Source organism: Pipistrellus hanaki (genome assembly GCF_964339955.1).
Source record: "Pipistrellus hanaki genome assembly, chromosome: 1".
NCBI classification, from domain to species: domain Eukaryota; kingdom Metazoa; phylum Chordata; class Mammalia; order Chiroptera; family Vespertilionidae; genus Pipistrellus; species Pipistrellus hanaki.
Window position 1 is genome coordinate 210,404,418 of NC_140503.1, and position 21,642 is coordinate 210,426,059.

Sequence of the window (21,642 nt, forward strand, 5' to 3'; positions counted from 1 at the left end):
TCTCTTTGGTGTGACCCCCACTCAGGGGAGACCCCAGAGAAGCGGGAGGCTCACAGGCAGCGGCCACAGGGTGGGCGGGTGCCCTGCTGCCTGGCCATGTCCACCGCTGCTGCAGGGAGCACTGTTTACTCATGAAGGGAACTCCCCATGGGAACAGGCAGAGGTGATGTGGCCAGGGTCCCGCTTTAGGCTGGCCACATTTCCCTGTTCTCCTGCTGAAGTTTCCTCTGCACTGTGTCTGTGACTGTCCTGAGCCCCTCAGCGCCTGTCCGACTGTCCTGAGCCCCTCACAGCGCCTGTCCGACTGTCCTGAGCCCCTCAGCGCCTGTCCGACTGTCCTGAGCCCCTCAGCGCCTGTCCGACTGTCCTGAGCCCCTCACAGCGCCTGTCCGACTGTCCTGAGCCCCTCACAGCGCCTGTCCAACTGTCCCGAGCCCCTCACAGCGCCTGTCTGACTGTCCCGAGCCCCTCACAGCGCCTGTCCGACTGTCCTGAGCCCCTCACAGTGCCTGTCCGACTGTCCTGAGCCCCTCACAGCGCCTGTCCAACTGTCCACTGACTGTCCAGAGCCCCTCAGTGCCTGACTGTCCTGAGCCCCACAGCACCCCCTCTAACTGTCATGAGCACCCCTTTCCTGTCTGGTTTTCACCTGCTGCACATCTCTCAGGTGTTGAAGCAGCACCCACCTAGCCACTGGCTGTCGAGGGCTTCTGACCACAATCCTCACAGCCTGTCCTGTCGTCCTGCCGGGAGCAGCTGGCCAGGGCAGGACCAGCTCCTCGCTCGCAGGTTCTCAAATGCGGTTGGTGATTCGGCAATAAAACCAACCCATTAGGCTAGCCTCATGCAAGTTTGCTTTTCAACATCAACTCATGGGCTAGGATGTATTTTTCTAATTCTTAAATCTCAAATACCACTTTCATCCTGAACATGGAAAACGGGCCCCATGTGGAGAAAGGCGACTGCTGGCCAGCTAGCTGCGGCCATGGCGTGTGCTCTCACCTGGTGAGCCAGTGTCCCAGGTCAGGGCGGTGGGCCCACTGCACCCCCGTCTGGTTCAGAGACCGCAGCAGCCGGCAGCAGCCGAGGACCAGCCACGGGCTGGCCAGCGCCATGTATTTCTCACGGCCGCCGAGTCCGTCCAGGGAAGAGGGGCTCTGGCATGCTTGGTCGAGCTCTAACACATCACAGCTGACGCTCCTGTCCTGCAAAGCTGATGCCGGGCTGGAGCAGTGCCGAGGCTCCCCGTTGTCCCCCAGAAAGCCGGCTCTGTAGCTCTCGTGACACAGAGCCAGGCACAGGGTGCTGACGAGGAAGTACCAGGTCTGGTGCTCCTCCTCGATGAAGCTGCTCGCCCCCAGGCTCAGGACGTGGCCCGCAGTCCCTGCCAGGGTGAGGAAGTCCAGCTCTGACCACCTCCAGGAGGAAGGAGTTGGGTTCTGTGAGGAAGGTACACTGTGTAAGGGAAATCTGAAAACCCAGAACAGAGCCCCCGAAGACACTCAGCGGGTGCTCCCCTGCTCCGCAGGGACAACCATCCCCTCGGCACAGCCCGACCTCAGCCCAGTGCCGAGACATGGGTGTCCAGGCCGGCACCACCTGGGCAGTGGGGGGCTGAGACCTGGGCCCGCCCCCTGGACCTCGCCCTTCATACACATCTTCGTCCTCTCGAGCCTGGGTCGTCAGGCAGCCACAGCCAGTTCCCGCTACTAAAACCAAAGAACCTCAATATTTCCCAAGAATCTAACCATGAATTTTCCAGAAATCCAGGAAGTTTCCACTGAAACGTTCGTTCATTCATTCTACTGAAACAACCAAGTTGGCAACACACACCATCCCTCCCACGTACCAACTTGAAGCATTTAAAACTAAGGACAGCTCGGCCAGTGTGGCTCAGGGGTTGAGGTCGACTTATGAACCCGGAGGTCAGGGTTCGATTCCCAGTCAGGGCACATGCCCATGTTATGGGTTCAATCTCCAGTGTGGTGTGTGCAGGAGGCAGCTGGTCAATGATTCTCTCTCATCACTGATGCTTCCATCTCTCTCCCTCTCCTACCCTCTGTCACAGGGTTCCTATCTTCCCACCTGACAGGCGAGGCCTGGGACCTGTCAGCACGGAGCTGAGAGTGTGAGGTGGGCCCAGAGCCTGAGGACAGGCTGCCCTCCCCGGCTCGGCCACACTGTGCCTGCCACCCACGGCGGGAGAGGCACTAAACTACAAAGTGCGGCCTACACAGAGAGACACGTCTCACCTGAGCGCCAGCCTTACCCTCCTCAGGAGCTTCCCATCCACACACGTCCTGGTCAGAGCGGACAAGACCCCACAAAGCAGCGCGGAGACCAGTGCCAGCACGCCGCCCGCCATGGGCCACGTGAGGCTGCACAGGTAGTGGGAGCTCTCGGCTGAGGTGCACACGACCACGTGCATGGCCCAGAGAAGCAGGAACGCCAAGTAGAAGAGCAGAGAACACACGGGCGACAGAGGGACCTCCAGCTCTGCTGCGGTGCCCAGGGCCTGCGGGATGCTGAGCAGGAGCAGGGCGAGGACCTGGGCGGAGAGTACGGCTGGTCCACAATGGGCCACAGGGAATGGCCCCAACCACGCTGCCAGCCACCCGCCCGGATAGGACTGCGCACAAGGGCACACGTGAACCAGCAGGAAAACTAGTCCCATTTAGGAAACACACATGTTCTGCAGACACTCCAGTGTAATGCTCGGGCTGGGGTATCGAGCCAGCTCCACAGGGAGCCTCGCTCCGCTCCGTGAGACTCCTACCTCCAGAACCACGATGGTGCCCACCACCATCGAGTAGATGTCGTACTGGGCCACCTGGCTGCTCACGGCCCGGCTCAGGGTCTTCAGGGCGCCCAGGTACTGCCTGCGGACCTTGGCTCCCAGGTTGAGAAGGACTTCTGAGTTATTGTCCTCTAAGTACAGTCTGACCCAGTTTCCATGTAGCCTCTCCGACATTTTGAACTGTTCAAATCCAGGCTCTGGCAAGAAGAGGAACAGGTTGCGGACGCAGCAGCTGTGGCGCTGGTTCCCAAGTGCTTCCGCGGCCGGTGGGAGAGCCTGACAGCTGGCGCCCAGGAACCTTCGTGCATGGGCTGGTCATGGGCCAGCACCCTCTGACCTCCTTCCAGCCAGCCTCCCCAACCCTTCTGCCTCTGCCCTGCCCTTGCCTCTCTCCTCCCTTGCTCCTCTCTCCCCCACTCCTGCAATGGAAAACCACCCAGAAATGCATCAGATCCTCAACTTCACAGAAACCTTCCCATGCTCGTGCTGCATGAGGACTGGGCAGACGGGTGCCTGACGCTTCTTCACCACATCCACGTGTGTGTGTGTGTGTGTGTGTGCGCGCGCGCGTGTGCGTGTCCCCGCAATGGCTAACCTGCCTGCCTCTCAGCAATAGCTTGCGTCTTCTACCGGCTCTGAATCGCGAGTCCTCTGGGCAGGATGGCCTCTGCCTCCATTGTGCAAAGCGGGGCTGTTGCAGAAAGCCCATTCCCGGCCGGCCAGCCTTCCTCTCAGAGCCGGGCCAGATGCAAGGACTTCCTTCCAGGGCTCCCTAGTGCTCAGGGAGCCACCCCAGGAGTCTGGGCTCCTCCTTGAGGCCTCCACCCCACACAGTGGTGTGCTGCCCACCTCTCGGTCACAGCCAAGATGAGCCCTCACCACCCTCTGGCACTGCCTGCACTCAAGCGGAGGGCACTGCCCCTGCCAGCAGGTCCCTGCCAGCAGGTCTCTTCAGAGTATTAGTTCCTGTTTCTGGAAATTCTTTCAATGGCCACTTGGCTTCCTTGACACCTACCCCTCACCCACAAGCACCACCTGGTGAACCTGCTCCCCTGCAGTCATTCCCACCTCTGTATAGCCACCCCACACTTCCTTCGCTATTCACAAAAGCCTGCATCAGGCCTTAGCTCGGGCTCATTCGGGCTGACGTTCAGGGTACCAGCAAGCCCTGCCTGCATGCAATCAGCATCCAGACCGCCCCCTCCCGTCCCTGCTCCACCGCCACTGCTACCACCTGGGCCCACCCTCCCCATGCCCCAGCCTCCCCGGCCCAGAGCCTCTCCAGTGCCGGCTGCAGAGCTCAGGCTCTGCAACTCCAGACGAAAGCAAGAGCGCCTATCCCAGCCAGGGCCCCAGAGGCCCCACACCCAACCTCCCGTCCTATGCCCTCCTCCGCTCCAGCCACTTGGCCCCTCCATTCCTCCAATGTGAGGCATCTTCCCTACCCTGAGTCTGCCACATGCTCCCTCCCAGGCCCTCGCCACCTGCACCAACAGCCACCTCCTGCTTTCCCTCTCAAGCTGCGCTATGTAAGGGCAGCCCCAGCCCTGCTGTCCAAACAGAAGCTGAGTGGGAAGAGTTACCACTTGTAGACTGAATACACTTATGGGAGCAGGTGCCTGAGACAACGGCCTCACGGTGATTGATGGCCGAGCTCTGGAAGCAGAGCGGTCGCATAGCCAGCAGCAGTGAGGACCAGGCACACGGGAGCCCCAGCCTGCCGGAGGGTGGCCACAACGCACCTCTCTCATACACCGGGTTGCTTGCTTGCAGCAGCCTGCTGAGCTGCACTGCATTCAAGTGCAGGAACCTCAGCTGTTCCCGCATGGCTCTGCCCTGCAGGACAGGGAGCAGGACGTGGCCCACGCTGTGCTGCGGGATGGGCAGGCCGAGCCCCACGGCCAGGGTGGCAGCCAGGTCGGTCTGCTGCACACGCTCCGGGGGCCTGGCTTCACCTACGGAGAGAGCAGGGTGAGCGACGGACACAATGGCCTTCTACAAGGGGCACCAACCACCCTCTCCAAACCGTTCCCCATGGATCTACATCGAGCTTCCCTGACGCAGCCACGGCGCCTGGGAGACGCCGGCATAGGGAGCAGGTGGCTCAGCAGAGGGTCACCTGGGGGTCCCTGGTGGCCCCGCCCTCTGGATGCAGAGTGATGCTCACAGCCCCACAGGGCACCTCTAGGAAAGCAGCAGGAGGCTGCCCAGTGGCCTGCGCACCTGCAGCTCTTTGTGCTAAGCAGGGGTTGGTGTCTGATGGACCCTGCAAGGAGCCTGGGTGAATCGGGACCTGGGCTCAGGCCTGGCTCTGCCCCAGGCCCCGGGAGGCCCTGGACAGGAAGCTCAGTGCAGGCGTCCTCTTCTCTGTGGAGAAGGTACCTCCCCGACTTCATCCAGACGCCTGATGCAGGTCAGGCGGAGATGGTCAGTGGAACCTGGGACCAGCCTCTCCCTCTAGGGCGAGTTTGAGAGGTTTAGCTTTGATTATGTTAATTTTGGGCTGCATGAAAAATTTTTAAATTGGGTCAAATTTTTTCTTCTTTTCTGACCAACTCTCTACCGATGCCTCCTGGGTTGCACTTAGAAGTTTTTCACTCCAACATTATCTTTCTCCTCACGGTCTCTTACACTGAGGGCCCAGCTGCCGTGCTGAGACTGGGGGGATGCAGCCCACCCTGACTGCACATCCGCCGCTGCGCACAGAACTGGCTGTGCCCTCCAGAGTGCGCCGACAGCAGCAGCACCCAGGGCGGGCCAGAGCTGTCCTGGAGAAAAGGACGCCACACGACCCAGCCGGTCAGTGCCCACGCCCCGGCTGTGGATTCCATCCCAGTGAGGGGCGTGCCAGAGGCAACCCGTCAGTGATGCTTTCTCATCAATGATGTTTCCATCTCTCTCCTGTACCTTCCTCTCCGAAATCAATAAAAATGTTTAAAAAAAGACACCATATGGAAATGTCTTCACAAACACTTGTTCACGAATGTGCCAGCCCCCATCCACTGATGGACGCAGTGTGTTCACACAGCAGGCATCACTCTGCAGCACTGCAGGGCCCTCTCTTCTGGGCACAGAACCATGGCCCCAGGGCTCCTTGCATTTGAAATCTAATGAGGACAACTTGCTGGAGGGGGGTGGGAGTGGTGGGGACCACTCACAGAAAAGTTCTAAAACTGACACTGACTCAATGAACAAAAGGAGTGCAGTCTGCAGAACAGAACGGTTCTTAAGCAAATCACGCCCCGCCCCCCCCTCCCCCCCGCCCTCCAGGCACAGGCACAGGCACAGGCCTCCCAGCCACAGGGCCCCCAACCAGCCCAGCTGTCCTCTTCCTCCGAGTCAGCCTGCTGCCCGCCCACCCTCCCTCTTCCTGCTGCTCTGCTCCGTGGTATCTGACGTGTGGACGCACCACGTTCAGCAAACTCATCAGGGCTTGGGTTTCCAGTTGGCTGCTATGAAATGTTGCTGCAAACATCGGTGAACAAGTGTTTGTAAGACATTTTCACACGGTGCCATTTCCACCACAGGAGCTCAGGCACCTGGGCAGGACAAGAAATGCAGGGAAGCTGTTTCTGGTGCAGGGCTCTCACTCTGCTTGGTGGTCACCCTGCTGAGGCCCTAGTGAGGGTGGCGGGGTAGTGGCTGGTGCCCTGGTGGGCACTCTCCAGCAGTGCTGGGTGATGGCAAGGAACTGGGAGAGGAAGCCACGGCGTCCACAAGAACAGCATGGAAGTGAGGGCACGGGCAGGCCCACGTGGAAGGTGTTGGAGACGGACAGGCCTGAGGCGGGGTGGGGGCCGGAGGGGCGCGTGTGTTTGGGTACAGAACTGGTGTGTCAGTGACGGCAGATGATTCCTTAGCTAGCCTTGCTCGGACTGGTCTGTTGACTCCTATGGACGCGGCTACTCAACCTGGAGTTCCTAACAGCGGGCACTTTTAAGGAGATGTAAGCACTTCTGTTTCTCAATTCACATACATGAACTGAGAAACAGTCGCTAAGCTTCGGGGCATCTGTACAACTGAATTCCCACAAAGGACATTTGTGTTGTAGTTATCGGGGCAAGAACCCTAAACTCCCAATCCTGCCACTCGCCCTGTTAATTTTCATTCTGCCGTTGCTCAGGATATTTCAAACTTCGCTTCCAAGAATAGTTTTATAACTAAGCTGGGTGACAGAAAACAGCAGTGCGATGCAGGGTCAGCTCGTTAGCCCTGTCTACATCCTCACCGGGTTTCCTCGAGAACGCAGAGCTGGTGAGCAGCAGCGCTGTGCTCACTTCCTCCAAGGAGGCGGCCCCGTGGCCCCCCCTCTCGGACATGCCGTGGTCGCCACAGAGAACCAGCAGGCTGGGCGAGAGGGCCTCCCTCTCCTGCAAGGCAAAGGGGCCATTTCAACAGCATTGACACCAGGAACACGTATTTGCTGAGAAGCCAACGTCAGATTTCAGCTGTAACGAGCAGTTGCTAACTTAGTGTTTTTTTCCTTTTACCTACATGAGCTTACAGTCAGATCAAGGTCAAGGTCAAATAATGTCATATATGAGACAAACAGAATCACGTGGAGGTCACACAGCACAGTGGGCGTGGACACAGGGCCTCTCAGGGCAGAGGATTTGGGCCTAGACCTCTTTGCCACTTCTGAGCTGTGAGTGCTGGCACATTCCTCGGCATGTCTCCGTGTCTCCAAATGCAGCCACCTTCCTGCCCCTGGGGCTCCAGCCATGACCTCTGCTGCCCAGTATGTGTCTGGCAGCTCCACCTCACCCTTGCTCTTGGCCTGGCAGATCGGCCCCTTCCTGCCCAGCCTCTGCTCACATCTCCCATGACTGCCCAGGCTGAGGAAAACCAAGCCCCTCAGATGCAGTTCCCTCCGCCTGCCCCCACTGCCCGGTGGCACATCACCTTCAAGAACACTCACGCAGCCTGGCTGGCATGGCTCAGTGGTTGGGTATTGCCCTATGAACCAGGAGGTCATGGTTCGATTCCCAATAGGGCACATGCCCAGGGTGTAGGCTCAATCCCAGCGGAGGGGGTGGGCGGGGCATGCCGGAGGCAGCCGATCCAGAATTCTCTCATCACGGATGTCTCTCTCTCTCTCTCTCTCCCTCCCTCTCTGACATAAATAAAATATATTTTAAAAAAGAGCCCTGATGCACTCGGTTACTGTGCTTCTTATCTTCCCTCCAGGCTGGAGCCCACACCCTGCAGACACCCAGGTAGGCTCAGCGTCCCAAAGGCACTCAGGAAGCAGGGCCGGGAGAGATGGTGATGGCGGGGACAGAGCCACTGGAGGCGGGACCAGGCAGTGAGCATCACAGTGGCACAGTGCCGGCGGAGGCTGCCGAGGGATGGTGGGCATGACATTCATTCAGGTCACCTGAGCTCACGCGCCAGCTCAATTTTTTCTGGCGAGTGTGGTCACAAGCACCTCCTGGCACCAAGACCCTCTGAAGTGCAGCTCACCTCTGACTGCAGTGAGGTGTGGATTCTCATCAGGATGCTGTCCATCTCACTGAGCTTGCGCCCAATCAGGGGGCTGCTGGGCCCGGAAATGTGGCCGATGTGATCCAGCCCCAGGTAATGGAGGATTAACACATCCCAGTCCCCTCTTTTCAATACTTTATCCAAGTGCCTCGTCACGTTATCGTCCACCTTTAAGGGGAAAGTGCATGTCAAGAGCTCCTGTAACGGCCTAGATCTTCACTCCCCAAGAAAGTGATGTGGTCACTATAAATCACAGGTCTAGCTTAGGTGTCAGGAATAGTGGGAGTTGGAAAAGACCAAGAAAAAAAAAAAAAAAAAAAAAAGGAACTGCCATAAAGAATTAAACAAGCATCAGATGAGATGGAACTTTCCCTGACATCGTTTCAAACCTCTAGGCTGCAGACAGTGTGTGTTGTAGAGAGGGAGCGAGCAGGGTCTGCTCCGAGAACATCTCTGTGGGCACCACGGGGGCTGCACTGAGCAAGGACCCAGGACCCAGGACCCAACTGGAGAGGGAGGGCAGTTAGTGAGCACAGGACAGTGCCCAGAGTTCAAGTGACCAGCGTGAAAGCTGTCCTGGGAGGAAGGAGACAGCATTCTGTGACCAGCCGCCCCCAACAGACCCGTTTAGCCTGGTCTGCTCCAACCCCTCCGCTGGCCCACCTCCCTCCCACTGAAAAGCCTACAGCAGAGACGTGTTTCTGAGTGACTGTACACAGGGCGGGGAAGGGCCCAGTTGCTGCTGGCCAGCACGGCTATGCTGTACGGGCCACTGCAGCAGACGGCATCTGTGCCAGCCAACGGACAGGTGTGGGGGTGCAACGCTGACCACCCTAAAGCCAAGTCCAGACACGTGGTGCCATTGCCCTTAGGGTCTCCCTCTGCACCTAGGCTCAGCTTTCCAACGAGGGCTCTCCTCACTCCTCCCCTTGGTGAAGCAGCACTCCCGGCACAGGCTGATGCCTCTCAGGACCACCCATCCAGCTTGCCCTTGACCCTGTGCCTCCCACTCGACACTGACCCACTTGCAGAGGGACCAGCGGCCTTGGAGCACCAGGCAGGGTGGCAGCCTCAGGCTCGGCCTCAGACAGAGGCTGCCACCACTCCATCTTGTTGGGACGTCACCACTCCCCTGCGCACCCAGCTCCCTGGCTCCTGGCTGGATTCTTGACCCTTACCAAGTGGTGCTCACACCTACGCCGGGCTCACGCCCCTAGCTGACACGGTGCAAGTGAACCACATCTGTGCTGTCTCCACACCCTCCCGACAGAGCAACAAACGCCTCTCCGCCTAGTAGGATCTGTTTCTTATTTCAAACACTGACCTCTGTGTAATCTGACACAAAAAACGAGGTCGTTCCCTCATATTCCACAAAGTGCTTTGGGAACAACTTCACCCATGTTTCATCTCCATAGAAGACGATCCTCTTCCCTGCGGCTTTGGCCTGTGTGACGACATTGTCTTCCAGCAGAGCGGGGGAGTTGAGGTTTCTGACGACATCCACGAAGCCAGGGAGGCTGCCGGTCATCAACGCCTGCAGGAGGGAACACTCTCGGATTAGACTCTGGGACCCAAAGTGCAGCAGGGGGAGGGGCACTGGCCACCACACAGAAGCAAGCTAAGAGTAGGGCATCCCCAGTACTGGGGCGTGGGTCTTACACCAAATGGGTTCAGCTGCCCGCAGATTCTGGCAAAACTAGAACGCTTTACCGCGAATGCCGAACCATTTCAGACAAGTAGGAGAGAGGAGGCACTGAGGAAGTCAGACGACGGCATTGCCAGAGGAGAAGAACCAAAGCTAGCGACAGAGGGTGGTGTGTGCTCAGACCTGTGTGTTCACACCACGGCCAGGCTCTCACCTGAGCTTCACGTCTGCAAACTCCATGTCCCGATTCACAAACCAGAGACTTTATGTCCAATCCCAAGTGAAACAGCAGCTCCCACACCCCTCTCCAAAGTTCCCCTAGGAAGCTGGCCCAGGTGTGCTGAGGGGGACCCCTCTGCCCCCACCATACGGCCCCATAGTTTCTGGGAGAGGGAGGGGTGTGACATCTTCACCCCTTCCTGCGACTGGAGTAAGTCAACAGCCTCCCTCATTTTAGCCCAGAGTCCAAGGGGCCGCCGTCTCTGTGGTCGGTATCTCCCAACAACCCACACACAAGTGTCCGGGCCTGTGCAATGCAAACAGGCATGTACCTGCCAAGACTTCTCCAACAGCAAACACACGTGTGTTCACTCAGCGTCTAGGACGCATGTGAGCTTGCCCCATTTTCTCCCCCAAGGGCAAGATGACTCTGCATAAAACTGTCAAAACCACCATTTGGGGACTCTGAAAACTCACCAAAGAGAGACAAACCTTTGACAGGTTCTCACTCAAGACAAACGACAAGGTCACAGTAAGCACCGTGAGTCCCCGCAGGGCTTTGAAGGGGCTGCGCCCTCCGTCCTGGCTCCGTGCTGCAGGAGCAGAGGATAGGAGGGCCCTCAATTTGGAGCTGGCTCCAGGGACAGAGCCACGCCAGGGTGTGGCGTTCATGGCAAGGCCACCTCAACAGCTGCCAGAGGCACCGTGCTGGTTGTGGAAAGAGACCAGCCCAAACTTTAGAAGGGAAGTGGAGGGATGAGACAGGTGTGGTGGAGCCCCATCAGCTCCACCTATTCCTGGCACTTGGAAGGCTGCTTGTACACTCAGAAGACTGGAGAGCGAGGCCTACCTACTAGTTCCTGCTGGCTGGACAGGCCTACCCTCAGAGAAAGGAGACAGGGCAGAAGACTAAGTCCCTGACCAGTGAGCATCTGGCCAGTCCCACACATGACCCCACTAAGGATGGTCTCACCACATTAGGTCTTTATGCACAACTTCTGACCAATCGCTAGCCTACGCTGACCCCGAGTGACCCTTGGAAATACTAAAACTAAAAACAAGAATCAGAAAAACAACCTCAGAGACTACACTCAGGGACAAACTCCCTAGACTACCTAGTTTAGGCAAGTCATGTCACACAAACAAAATAACAGTGACTGCCGAAACCAGTTTGGCTCAATGGATAGAGCGTCGGCTTGGGGACTGAAAGGTCCCAGGTTCGATTCTGGTCAAGGGCATGTACCTTGGTTGCGGGCATCTCCCCAGTAGGGGGTGTGCAAGAGGCAGCTGATCAATGACTCTCTCTCATCAATGTTTCTAACTCTCTATCCCTCTCCCTTCCTCTCTGTACAAAATCAATAAAATATACTTTTTTTTAAAAAAAATAAGTGACAACAGCCACCACTCCTGAGCGAGGTCAATCTCAAGTGGAGGTGTAGAGCATGGATATTCACACGTTATGTCGTGTCCAACTATGCACATACAAATGTATGTGCTGGATTGCACAAAAATTCTATCTCAACAAAGGAACTTTAAAAAAAATTTTTTTTTTATTGATTTCTAGAGAGACGAAGACAAGTGTAGTGAACTTCCATAAGCTCGGTGCAACAGAGGTAAAGGTGAGACATCCAGCTGGAGCCCACAACCAGGATGTGCGTCCTGACCAGGAATTGAACCAGGGACCCTCCAATGCAGAAGAAGGACACCTAACCGAGACACCCAACCAAGCCACACTGGCCAGGGCTAAAGTTATTTCTTTTTCTTTTTTAAAATATATTTTTTATTGATTTCAGAGAGGAAGGGAGAGGAAGAGAGAGATAGAAACATCAATGATGAGAGAGAATCCTGGATCAGCTGCCTCCTGGACACACACACACACACACACACACACACACACACACAACACTCCCCCCCCCCCCCCCCCCCCCGGGGATTGAGCCTGCAACCTGGGCATGTGCCCTTGACCGGAATTGAACCTGGGACCTTTCAGTCTGAAGGCTGACGCTCTATCCACTGAGCCAAACCAGTAAGGGCTGAAGTTATTTTTTAAAATATGAGCCTCTTTCTAATCCCAAATTCTACTTCCTAAAAGGTAATTGGTTTAGGCAATGGACCTAAAAGGGTACCTTCAAAAGAAGACAGAAGGAAGGCCAAGAGGCACATGAAAACATGCTCAAAGTCACTAATTACCCGAGAGATGCAAATCAAAACAACAATGCGGTATCATCTCACACCTGTCATACTGGCTAACATCAACAAATCAACAAACAACAAGTATTGGCCAGGTTGCAGAGAAAAAGGAACCCTCGTGCACTGCTGGTGGGTGCAATCACTGTGAAGAACAGTATGGAGTTTCCTCAAAAAACTGAAAATGGAAGTCCCATTTGATCCAGTAATCCCACTCCTAGGAATATATCCTAAGAAACTAGAAACACCAATCAAAAAAGATATATGCACCCCAATGTTCATAGCAGCACAATTTACAATAGATAGGATTTGGAAACAGCCTAGGAGCCCGTCAGGAGATAACTGGATCAGAAAACAATGGTACATCTACACCAGGGGTCTTCAAACTACGGCCCGCGGGCCACATGCGGCCCGCAGAGGAGTCTGATCCGGCCCGCCAGGTTTTTTGGGCAGTGAGCGCAGCCGAGGTGTTACAGTAGGAATTAGTAGTTCATATAGTCCTGCCCTCCAGCTCTCTGAGGGACCGTGATCTGGCCCCCACTTTAAAAAGTTTGAGGACCCCATATCTACAAAATGGAATACTATGCTGCCATAAATAAGAAGGAATTCTTATCATTTGTAGCAACATGGATAAATTGGAGAACATTATCTGAGTGAAATAAGCCAGTCAATGAAAGAAAAACACAACATGATCTCACTCATTTATGATTAATAAAGAACAGTATAAACTGATGAATAAATAGGTAGATACAGAGACAGTAAGCAACAAAGACTGTCAAATTACAGTGGGGAGGATAGGGAGATATGGGGGAGATAAGAGATCAACGGAAGGATTTGTATGCATGCATATAAGCATAGCCAATGGATGGAAAACTCTGGGGAGGGAGGGCATGTATGGGCGTAGGGAGGGCAATGGTGAGATATGTACACATACAATACCTTATAGTAATAATAATAAAGATAACTGTTTATTTCTGGCAAGTACCCTTTCATACTTTTTCTCTGTAGGTATACAACCTATTTCCACAAGGATACATTTTCCACCAAAATGGTTAACAGATTATGCAAATAATGTTACAACTTGTTTTGTTTTCCAATTAACAACCACAAATTTCTTTCCCGGGAAAACAATAGCTATAAAAACCACAAATACATGTATACACACACACACACACACACACACACACACACAACGTTAACCCTTTTTACGGATATTTTTTCCTTTTAAAAGACTGGAAAAGTGGGGTGCCGAAACACGGAGGGGACACATCCATCAGTTGCCTCTTGCACAGGCCCAACCGGGCTGGGGATGGAACCTGTAACCAGTATGTGCCTCTGACAGGGAATCAAACCCATAGCCCTTCAGTGCAAGGGCTGGCACTGTCTACTGAACCACACAAGCTGGGGCTGCTTTTCGTGGGTGAATACACAGGTATTTCCATCCAATATTTGAATGCACAATATATTTAACCAAGTCCATTTTAATGAGCATTTACTTTAAAAAGCTTCCAATGGAAGTACCATTTGAGCCAAGACCTGAGATTGAAGTATCGTCTAGGTGAGGTGAGGTGGGGCCTTCCTAGGGAGATGCAGTGAAGTGCAAAGGCTCCAAGCCAGAGGGCAGTGTGCATGGGAGCTAGCTACATGTGATCATGACAGGAAAAGTAGCTCAGACGAGGGGGAGGTAAACGGGCAGACAGCCACGAGGCCGGGGGGTAGGCACAGTGGAGGGCACTCAGTTGAGTAGCCCGAGCTGGAGACCACACTGGCCTGGATGAGGCAGGTGGCTCAGTTCAGCTATATTCTCAGAATGAAGACACCTGTTCACCTCATTTCTCATCAATCTTTAAATGTTTACAATGTGATAGGCAACACTTGGCCTTGCACACGGTTTTAATTTGAGTTGCTATGATTACTAGTAAAGTAAAAAGAATCTTTTCACATGTTTCATGGGCATTTCAATTTCATCCCCGTGGAACTCCTCTTACCCTCTGGGCTGTCACCCCAGAGAGCATGCACGTAGCAACCGAGTTGCAGTTGGGGGCTGTAGGAAGTGTTAAGTGAGAACTCAGGCCTGTCATCTCCTTGGAGGTTCCCGTGGCTGCCATGGCCTTGGGAATGGGGGGGGGGTTCTTGCCTCCTGAGGGAAGGACCTGTCTCAGCCACCCTGCTCAGCAGTGCTGCCGTCTGCTGCCTCAGGACAGCCAGTCACTGGAGCCAGGCAGCCTTGTACTCCAGCCCCCACTCCAGCCACGTGACTTGGGTACTTCAAGCCTGTTCCCTCCTTTGGAGACGGCCCCTAATAAAGCTTTAGTCGTTTCTTTACCCATAGTTCCTGGGTGAAGCTCTAGGCACTTGAAAGCCACACTCACTAGCTGAGCACCTGCAGGCAGCTTACTCTGGCCTCCACTTACTGTGGAGGCCAGACCCTGCTGGGTCAGTCACTGTTTGTTTCAGAGCTGGGCAAGTCTGAGTTTCCCTTCCAGAGGCTGGACTAGAGAACCCTAAAGGCTCTCCAGGATTATAACTGACCTAATGACCAGTACAGAAAACAACAGGGTAGCAAGGAGGATGGCATCCCTGAGACTAGGCTGTCCTGGATTAGCTGGCTTTCAGTCTTGCATGCCTCCCAGGAAGCATGGACTCCGGCTACTTGAAAAGGGGCACAAATGGAGGTCTCAGTTCTACCTTATGTCCCTCTACTGCCCCAGCCAGGCTGAGGGCACCAAATGCATTTCAAATGTGGACAAGTAACAGACTACGGAGAGCCCTCTAAACCTCTTAGAGCCAAACCATCCTATGTAATAAAGAGCTAATGTGCTAAATATAATAGGACGAAGCCAGGGCTTCGAGGGGCTGCGAGGGCTGAACCCCCTGCATGAATTTCGTGCATCTGGCGCCTAGTGATTCATGAAACACGGTGCTAAAGGGTTTACCTTGATTCGAGGCATAGTAACTGTAGGTGGCTTGGCTTCCGCCACAAAACTGTGAGATGCTCCTTCTTCCACAAGGTAAGTTGTGTAGGGCATAAATTTCACACCTTTTGACCCAAACACAAAATCATCTCTCAAGCCATCGATTAGCATAACAACAACTTTCCCGAAGAGAGGTGGGGGGAGCTTGGTCCAACTGGAACTGGCTCCTAAAAGGGTTTGAAAGGAAAAAGAAAACGGAGCTGTCCGCTTTACTTAGCATTCCATGCCCTACAGCCGACTTTCTGCCCACGTCTCTAGCACAGCTCCCGCCATGTCTGCATGGGCCCTCCCAGTCCCCTACAGCGTGCGGGGCGGCTCCCACCAGGCGGCCGCGGGCCCCAGGACCCACTTAGGAACTGCCCGCTGCGCGGCGAGGAGTGAGTGCTGGGCCCGGACTCCCTGCCAGGCGAGGGCGCTGGAGAGGCACATGCAGGCGCTGCACCTGGAACGCGCGCCTCCCTGCGCGGACGGGGAGCTCCCGGCAGGCGGCAACCGTGTCCACAGGGTCAGCGGCTCGCGGAGCGGACCTGGGCAAACGGAGCCTCTGCCTGGCACGGACTGCCCGGAGGGGCCAAGGAGGGGTCCCCGGGGCGGCCGTCACGGAGTGTGAGAGACGACAGCGAGGGCTCCGCAGGGACCTCCATCTGCTGTGGCTCAAGGAGCCAAACGGGTGCCGGGGCCGCGGGGCTCGGAGCTGCTCGGGGACGGGGCGCGGGCTGGAGGGGCGGCCCGGCGCGGAGAGCGGACTTTCCGGTGACCGGACCGGAGGTGGAGACGGGCTGCCGGGGGCGGGTGTCGGGTTGTCGGGCGGACACGGAGCCTGGAGCGTCCGGAGAGGGGCCTGGGTGGGGTCAGGGAGAGGCCCGCGCGGACGGGCTCCGGAGGAGGGTCCTCGGGCCGAGGGCGGCCGGAGGCGGGGCCGTACCTGCCGAGGGCTCGGGCGCCGCCGGGGGCGCGGGCTGGGAGGAGGAGCGCACGGGAGGCGGGAAGAAGCCCCGCAGGAAGAGCGCGACTCCCAGCACCTCGACCGCCACGCAGCCCGCGGCGAAGGCCCCGCAGCCCAGCCGCATCGCGCCCTCCCCGGGCGCCCGGCCCGCGCACCTCGGGAACGCACGCACGCACGCACGCACGCACGCACGCACGCACGCACGCACGCACGCACGCACGCACGCGGCGAGCGCTTCCGCTGCGGTGCCGCTGGCGGACGCAGGCCCCACGCACCACTTCCGGCGAGCCGGTCCAATCCCCGCCCTGTTCCCGCCCACCTGCCTGGCAGCCGGTGGCCATTGGCCGGGGGCACGCCCACCTCCCGCCAGGTTGGGGTTGGGGTGAGGGTCCTGGGATGAGGAGTGGGGGCAGAGGTTGAAGGGGAAGCCCCACAGCCAAGGGGGCGGGCGCTGGTGGCTACTTGAGCCAGTCCAGCAGGGACAGGCTGACTCCCCTGAGCCCCTGCCCTGTGGCAGACCGGCAGGTCATCCCCAAAGCCTGCCCTGCATCCCCCCAAGCCAGCAGCTTGTGTGGTAAGAAGGACAAAGATTGCCTGGGGAAAGTAGGCAAAAGGAATAAAAGTGCGTGTAATGGTTACAGATAAGAAGTGTTAACGTAAAAAGAAAGAAACATTCAAACCTGTAAAGAATTTCTGTGCCTTAATTTGAGCCCAACTGCCAACAATTGCCAGAAAACAGAATGTCAACGTATTGGGGTAATGCCCCGGATATCCACAGTCCCGTCACACCGCTTTGCACACCACAAGCAGAGGTGGAGACACAGTGGGTCACATGAGATCCACCGGCGACACACAGACCCTGGAGGTGGGAGAAAGCAGAGGACGGAAGCCTCCGGGAATGGACGAAAAGTAAAATGACACGTCTTCTACCCAGGTGGGCACAGGACAGCCAGCAGTCAACAGCCAACATAACAATGAAGGAACTTACGGTGTCCTTCCCGCCTTGGTTGTGCCCTTGTTACAGAAGACTGGAGAAAAACCAAGCAACGCTGAGAGAAATGGAGTTACACAGCTTTATTACTTCGGTGGACTCAGAGGAGGTTGCCTCTCAAATCCTGAGCAAACCCATTTGTTGGAAGCCCCTCTTTTACCCCGTTTTGGTGTCTTTGTCCCCCAAATATGGATTATACTTCCAGACCATTCTCAGGCTTTGCAAAAAGCCCCAGGTGTTGGGGGGCTTGAGACCATACCAAAGGGCCTGGCCTGGCACCAGCAGTATAACCCCCTCCAGGGGCTGTGTCATGGTTTATGGCTGCTGTAAGATGGGAGCATTTAGCTAACAGGTCTTGCAAGACCAGTTTGTGGAGAAAGGGGCAGTGACTTAATTACAGTCATCAAGAAGGTACATTGGATTGCTGGCACACATTCAGATTGTAGGACCCCCCCTTTTCCCCACCCCCCAAATATCAGGATTACTTTGGAATTAGCCTTTTAGCCTTCTCACCCTGAGGGGTACGGAAAAAGGGAAGCCACAAGTCACTCTCACATTTCACAGGTTTGCCCAATCTCCCCCCCACTTCTCCCTCCCCCCACCTTCCAGAGGCAAAAAGGCAATAGGCTCAGCCAAGATCAAAGTTGTTTTTTGCCAAAGAACTAGCCTAGGACATGACCACTCACCATAAACTGCTCTCCAATGGTCTTCAATTTCAGACCATCCTCTTTTTTGTGGTCCTCCCGTACCCCCATCCCTGCCCCAAAAGGCCCTTGCCTCCCAAGGCCACCAGCCAGCATGTAGCCCCTTTCCAGTCCACTCAGGCCATGTGGGCTGGGGATTTGCAAAGCACAGGCACATCCGGGACTCCTCTGCAACAAGGTTGTCGATCTTTCCAGGGTACTAGCTCTCCAGCACGCCCATGTCCCTGGGTGTGCAACTCTCAGCCAGGTTAGGATATGCATTCTCTAACCAGAACAGAACAATCCCATTAACAGAGCAGGATTACCATTTCTTCCCCTAGCAAAAGAGGGGGGAAAGTGGATGTGGGCTCCCTGAGAGGCTGGGTGGGGTTGGGGACCAGGGACCCGAACTTGGTTGTTCCCAGGAGTGCCTTATTTCCCCTAATCTGAGTACACAAAACCTCGGGAGTGTTAGGTTTGTTGCAGCAATTGAGTCAACACCCCTCCCCCGGGAACTGGCTTTTCAGGTCATTTCACTATGGATATTCCCTGTGCTGAGAGCACATTTCACTTGTGCTGACAACTTCCATTCTCTCCCCTCCGGGTATGCATAAAGAGGTCTTTGCCCCCCAAAAACCCACCAAAAGTCCTGTCAAGGCCGCTGACTCCTGTCCCCGGGTGCTGGCGCCATGCAGGCTGAGCCAGGTGGTGTGCGGATGACCAAATAAATCCCTCCCCACTCTGGCCTCGTGCCTTCCTCCTTTGGCTCCTTTGGCGACCTAAGAAGGAGCAGCACACAGCACTCCTCGCCCCTCCCTGGGTCCCAGCTATCCTTTGTTACCATGTGGGCCACCCCAGGATTGTGGGATGTCTTGCCCCAAACAGGGACACTTACCCAAAGGGCCACAAAGCTCCACAGAGCCCACAAGAGGACTCTACATGGTGTGTGTTGTAGATGGTGGATGGGCTCCCGGTGTCTGACCTGTGGAGTCAGGTCAAACCTGGGGTCAGGAACCTTGGTACTTGGGTTCTGGCTGGCAAAGAATTCAGAGCCACGACCCAAACAGTAAGAGGACATTTATCTGGTAAATCACAGAGGGAGCAAAAGTAATGTCTAGAGGACTTGGGCCTAGGAAAAAAAGTTATACACGCAAAGGAAGGGCCCTTGGAGCTTGGGAGTGAGGAAGATGACAGTAACAGGCCTTGGGAAGGGAGGGGAAAGGCAGGGGCTGTCCTGGGAAGAGAGTGAAACAAAAATGCTGTGGTGATAGGTGAAAGATGAAGTAGAGAGGGTCGGAGACTGGGATTCCAGGACACAGGCTCTATTGAAGAGAAGTGTGCCACTGCCAGCTGCTTCCAGAGAGAGTGGAAGAGCATGAGGGCTGGGCTACAAGCACCTTTTCAGGGGAGAAGGGATGGGGCTTAGGGCACTCAGCACGCTCTGATTGGTGGTTTCATGTAAGGCCTATGATTAGGGACCTAGGGACTTAGGAATCAGGGCTTAGGGTATTGGGCAGTTGCTGATTGGTGGTTCAATGCTCCCGAATGTCCTGCTGCAGGTGGAGTTTATGCCTATCCATCAGTTGGTGGAGGGGAGGATAAATCATTGCAGGCTTCTGGTAATATTTTTTAAAAAACTGAGAGTCTGGGCAAGGTCAGGGGGCGAAGGTCAATCTTCCATAATTACTTTTAGCTGAGTGGGTTCGTCGTTAGGGACATCTACCCGGGGTCTCAAAGATTCTGGTGTTCCGTTCTGAACTCAGTGCCAGATAGATCTGTCCTACCTTCTGGTTGGCGAATGCCTGCATTCTGTTCTGTAAAAGACTAGTAAAACAGCGCATGAGACAGGGCTCAAAGGGCAAGATTAAGAATATAGATACCAGTGGGCCTAATAGTGGGGGAAGCCACGGAGTAAGTGAGCCAAAAACAGGTAATGGTTTCTGTGCTGGATGAGGGGTGCAGCAGCATGATTTCCCAAGAGACTGGTTGGTGACGTCTTGAGAGCGATCCTGTTGACTCACGAGGGATGTAAAAGCTGGTCCTGAGGCTGCCATTGAGCCTCTTGTCTGGTTTTGCCGCTTTTCTGCGCCTGGAGCTGACAGTTCCCTGAGACCTACATGTTACTTTCAGGGGAAAAGTGTAGCAGTTTTCGTTGCCTCACTAGTGATATGAAAGGGAAGACCAGGTTACCCTGGGAGTGAAGTTCTTGTTTTCCCATTTTTGCCCCTTGCTGGGCATCCACATGTTTCTTGTAGGTCCTGAGTCAGGGTTTCAAAATGGGTAGAGCAGTGGTTAAGCTCCCTATGGCAGTTCCAACTCCTGCTGTGATGACAAGGGTTAGAAGGAGAGGGATGATCTGGACTCCTCTTTTGTCAGATATGATGGATACGGGTACAGGTAAAGACTGATTATTGAGGCTGCATCTATTGTACATTGGGTGAGAGAGAAATGAGAGTACAGATTCCTGTCCTGCAATAGGGAGACAGATGTATGTGTGTTCCCCACAGAGGAAGAAAAATCCCTGATGATGGAGACAAGCTGATAGGTATAGGGAGAAGAGGCGGGCTAAAGGGTATGAGATTCCTTTTTCTACTCCAAGCTGAGAGAGTAGTCACCATGGCGCTACCAAAAAGAGGTGACGGATGAGTGATTGAGAATGTGTTGCAGTGAAAGTGGGAGGGAAAAGGGAGGGAAAGGAGTAGTGAATTCGGGGACCTGGATGGTTGGATTAGAAATTAGAGACTGTGCATATTCTGGTTTACCTTAAGAAGTGGCTAGCAACCTTGTCCTGCCAGGCTTGGAGACTGCAGCCTCACTTTAAAAGGCAGGACGGGAGGGAGCGGGGAGACTCCGCAACCTGCTCCCAGGCTAGCCAGGCCTCTAGCCGCTTGAGGGTTTTTTAAAAATATATTTTATTGATTTTTTTTACAGAGAGGAGGGGGAGAGATAGAGAGTTAGAAACATTGATGAGAGAGTTATTGATCAGCTGCCTGTTGCACACTGCCTACTGGAGATATGCCTGCAACCAAGGTACATGCCCTAGACCAGAATGGAATAGGGACCCTTGAGTCCGCTGGCCGACTCTCTATCCACTGAGCCAAACCGGTTTCGGCTAGCCGCTTGAGTTTTTAAATGGCCCAGCATTCTTCCTAGAGATAGAGGAGATGAGAAGATGAGGCATTTAAGGTCCTTGTGGAATGAGAGAGTGAAACTGAGGTAGGTGACTGTGGTTTGGGAAAACTGGACTTCATGAGGGCATGCTTGAAAGCCCTGGCTGGGCACTAAGGTAGGAGAAAAGAACGAATGGGGAAATTTGAGGTGGCTAATGGCTGTGAGAATGATCCCTCAACCCCCATCATAGAAACTAAGGAGTGGACAAGGGTCTCAGCGAGTTCACAGAGGGCAGAATAAGTGGCCCTAGTGTCGATTAAAAATGAGATCAGCTTACCTGCCACCGTAGTCGTTGCCTGAGGCTCTGTCCTGGTGATGTAAGTCTGTGAGGCCCTGTCGGGGCCTGGGAGGCTTCTTCGGTGCCCAGGCCCACGAGGTCTGGGAGCTCCAAACCGGATCCAGAGGGCAGCCATGCTGGACTGGCTGAAGCCTGACCCGGAGGAGCCAGACTACAGTCTGATTGCCAGTGGTCTTCCTTTCCGAGCCTTGGGCAGGACCCTGGCGGGGGTCTCGGGTTTGAGCGGGACTTGGCTCAGTGTCCTTC

General features: G+C 55.3%; 2 protein-coding genes across 10 annotated transcripts in view; both read right to left on the minus strand.

Annotated features, from left to right (window-relative positions):
• PIGG (phosphatidylinositol glycan anchor biosynthesis class G (EMM blood group)) overlaps positions 1-16,433 on the minus strand; it is a 30,172-nt gene extending 13,739 nt beyond the window's left edge. For 3 of the 9 annotated variants that reach the window (XM_084878099.1, XM_084878094.1, XM_084878093.1), the window contains exons 1-9: positions 16,233-16,433; positions 15,269-15,474; positions 9,606-9,815; positions 8,261-8,449; positions 7,026-7,167; positions 4,540-4,752; positions 2,777-2,994; positions 2,270-2,548; positions 1,003-1,439 (exon numbers count right to left, since the gene is read on the minus strand). In XM_084878099.1, the coding sequence (XP_084734225.1) occupies positions 1,003-1,439; positions 2,270-2,548; positions 2,777-2,994; positions 4,540-4,752; positions 7,026-7,167; positions 8,261-8,449; positions 9,606-9,815; positions 15,269-15,474; positions 16,233-16,377 (2,039 nt within the window). In that variant the 5' untranslated portion in view covers positions 16,378-16,433. The other 6 variants (XM_084878100.1, XM_084878098.1, XM_084878097.1 and 3 more) reach the window with 4 other exon arrangements.
• Positions 16,434-16,494: 61 nt separating this feature from the next.
• Positions 16,495-21,642, minus strand: part of LOC311619885 (GPI ethanolamine phosphate transferase 2-like) — a 55,388-nt gene continuing 50,240 nt past the window's right edge. Inside the window, exons 4-5 of the mRNA XM_084878544.1 lie at positions 18,823-18,909; positions 16,495-18,212 (exon numbers count right to left, since the gene is read on the minus strand). Coding sequence (XP_084734670.1) covers positions 18,863-18,909 — 47 coding nt within the window. The 3' untranslated portion in view covers positions 16,495-18,212; positions 18,823-18,862. The remainder of the gene's footprint in view (positions 18,213-18,822; positions 18,910-21,642) is intronic.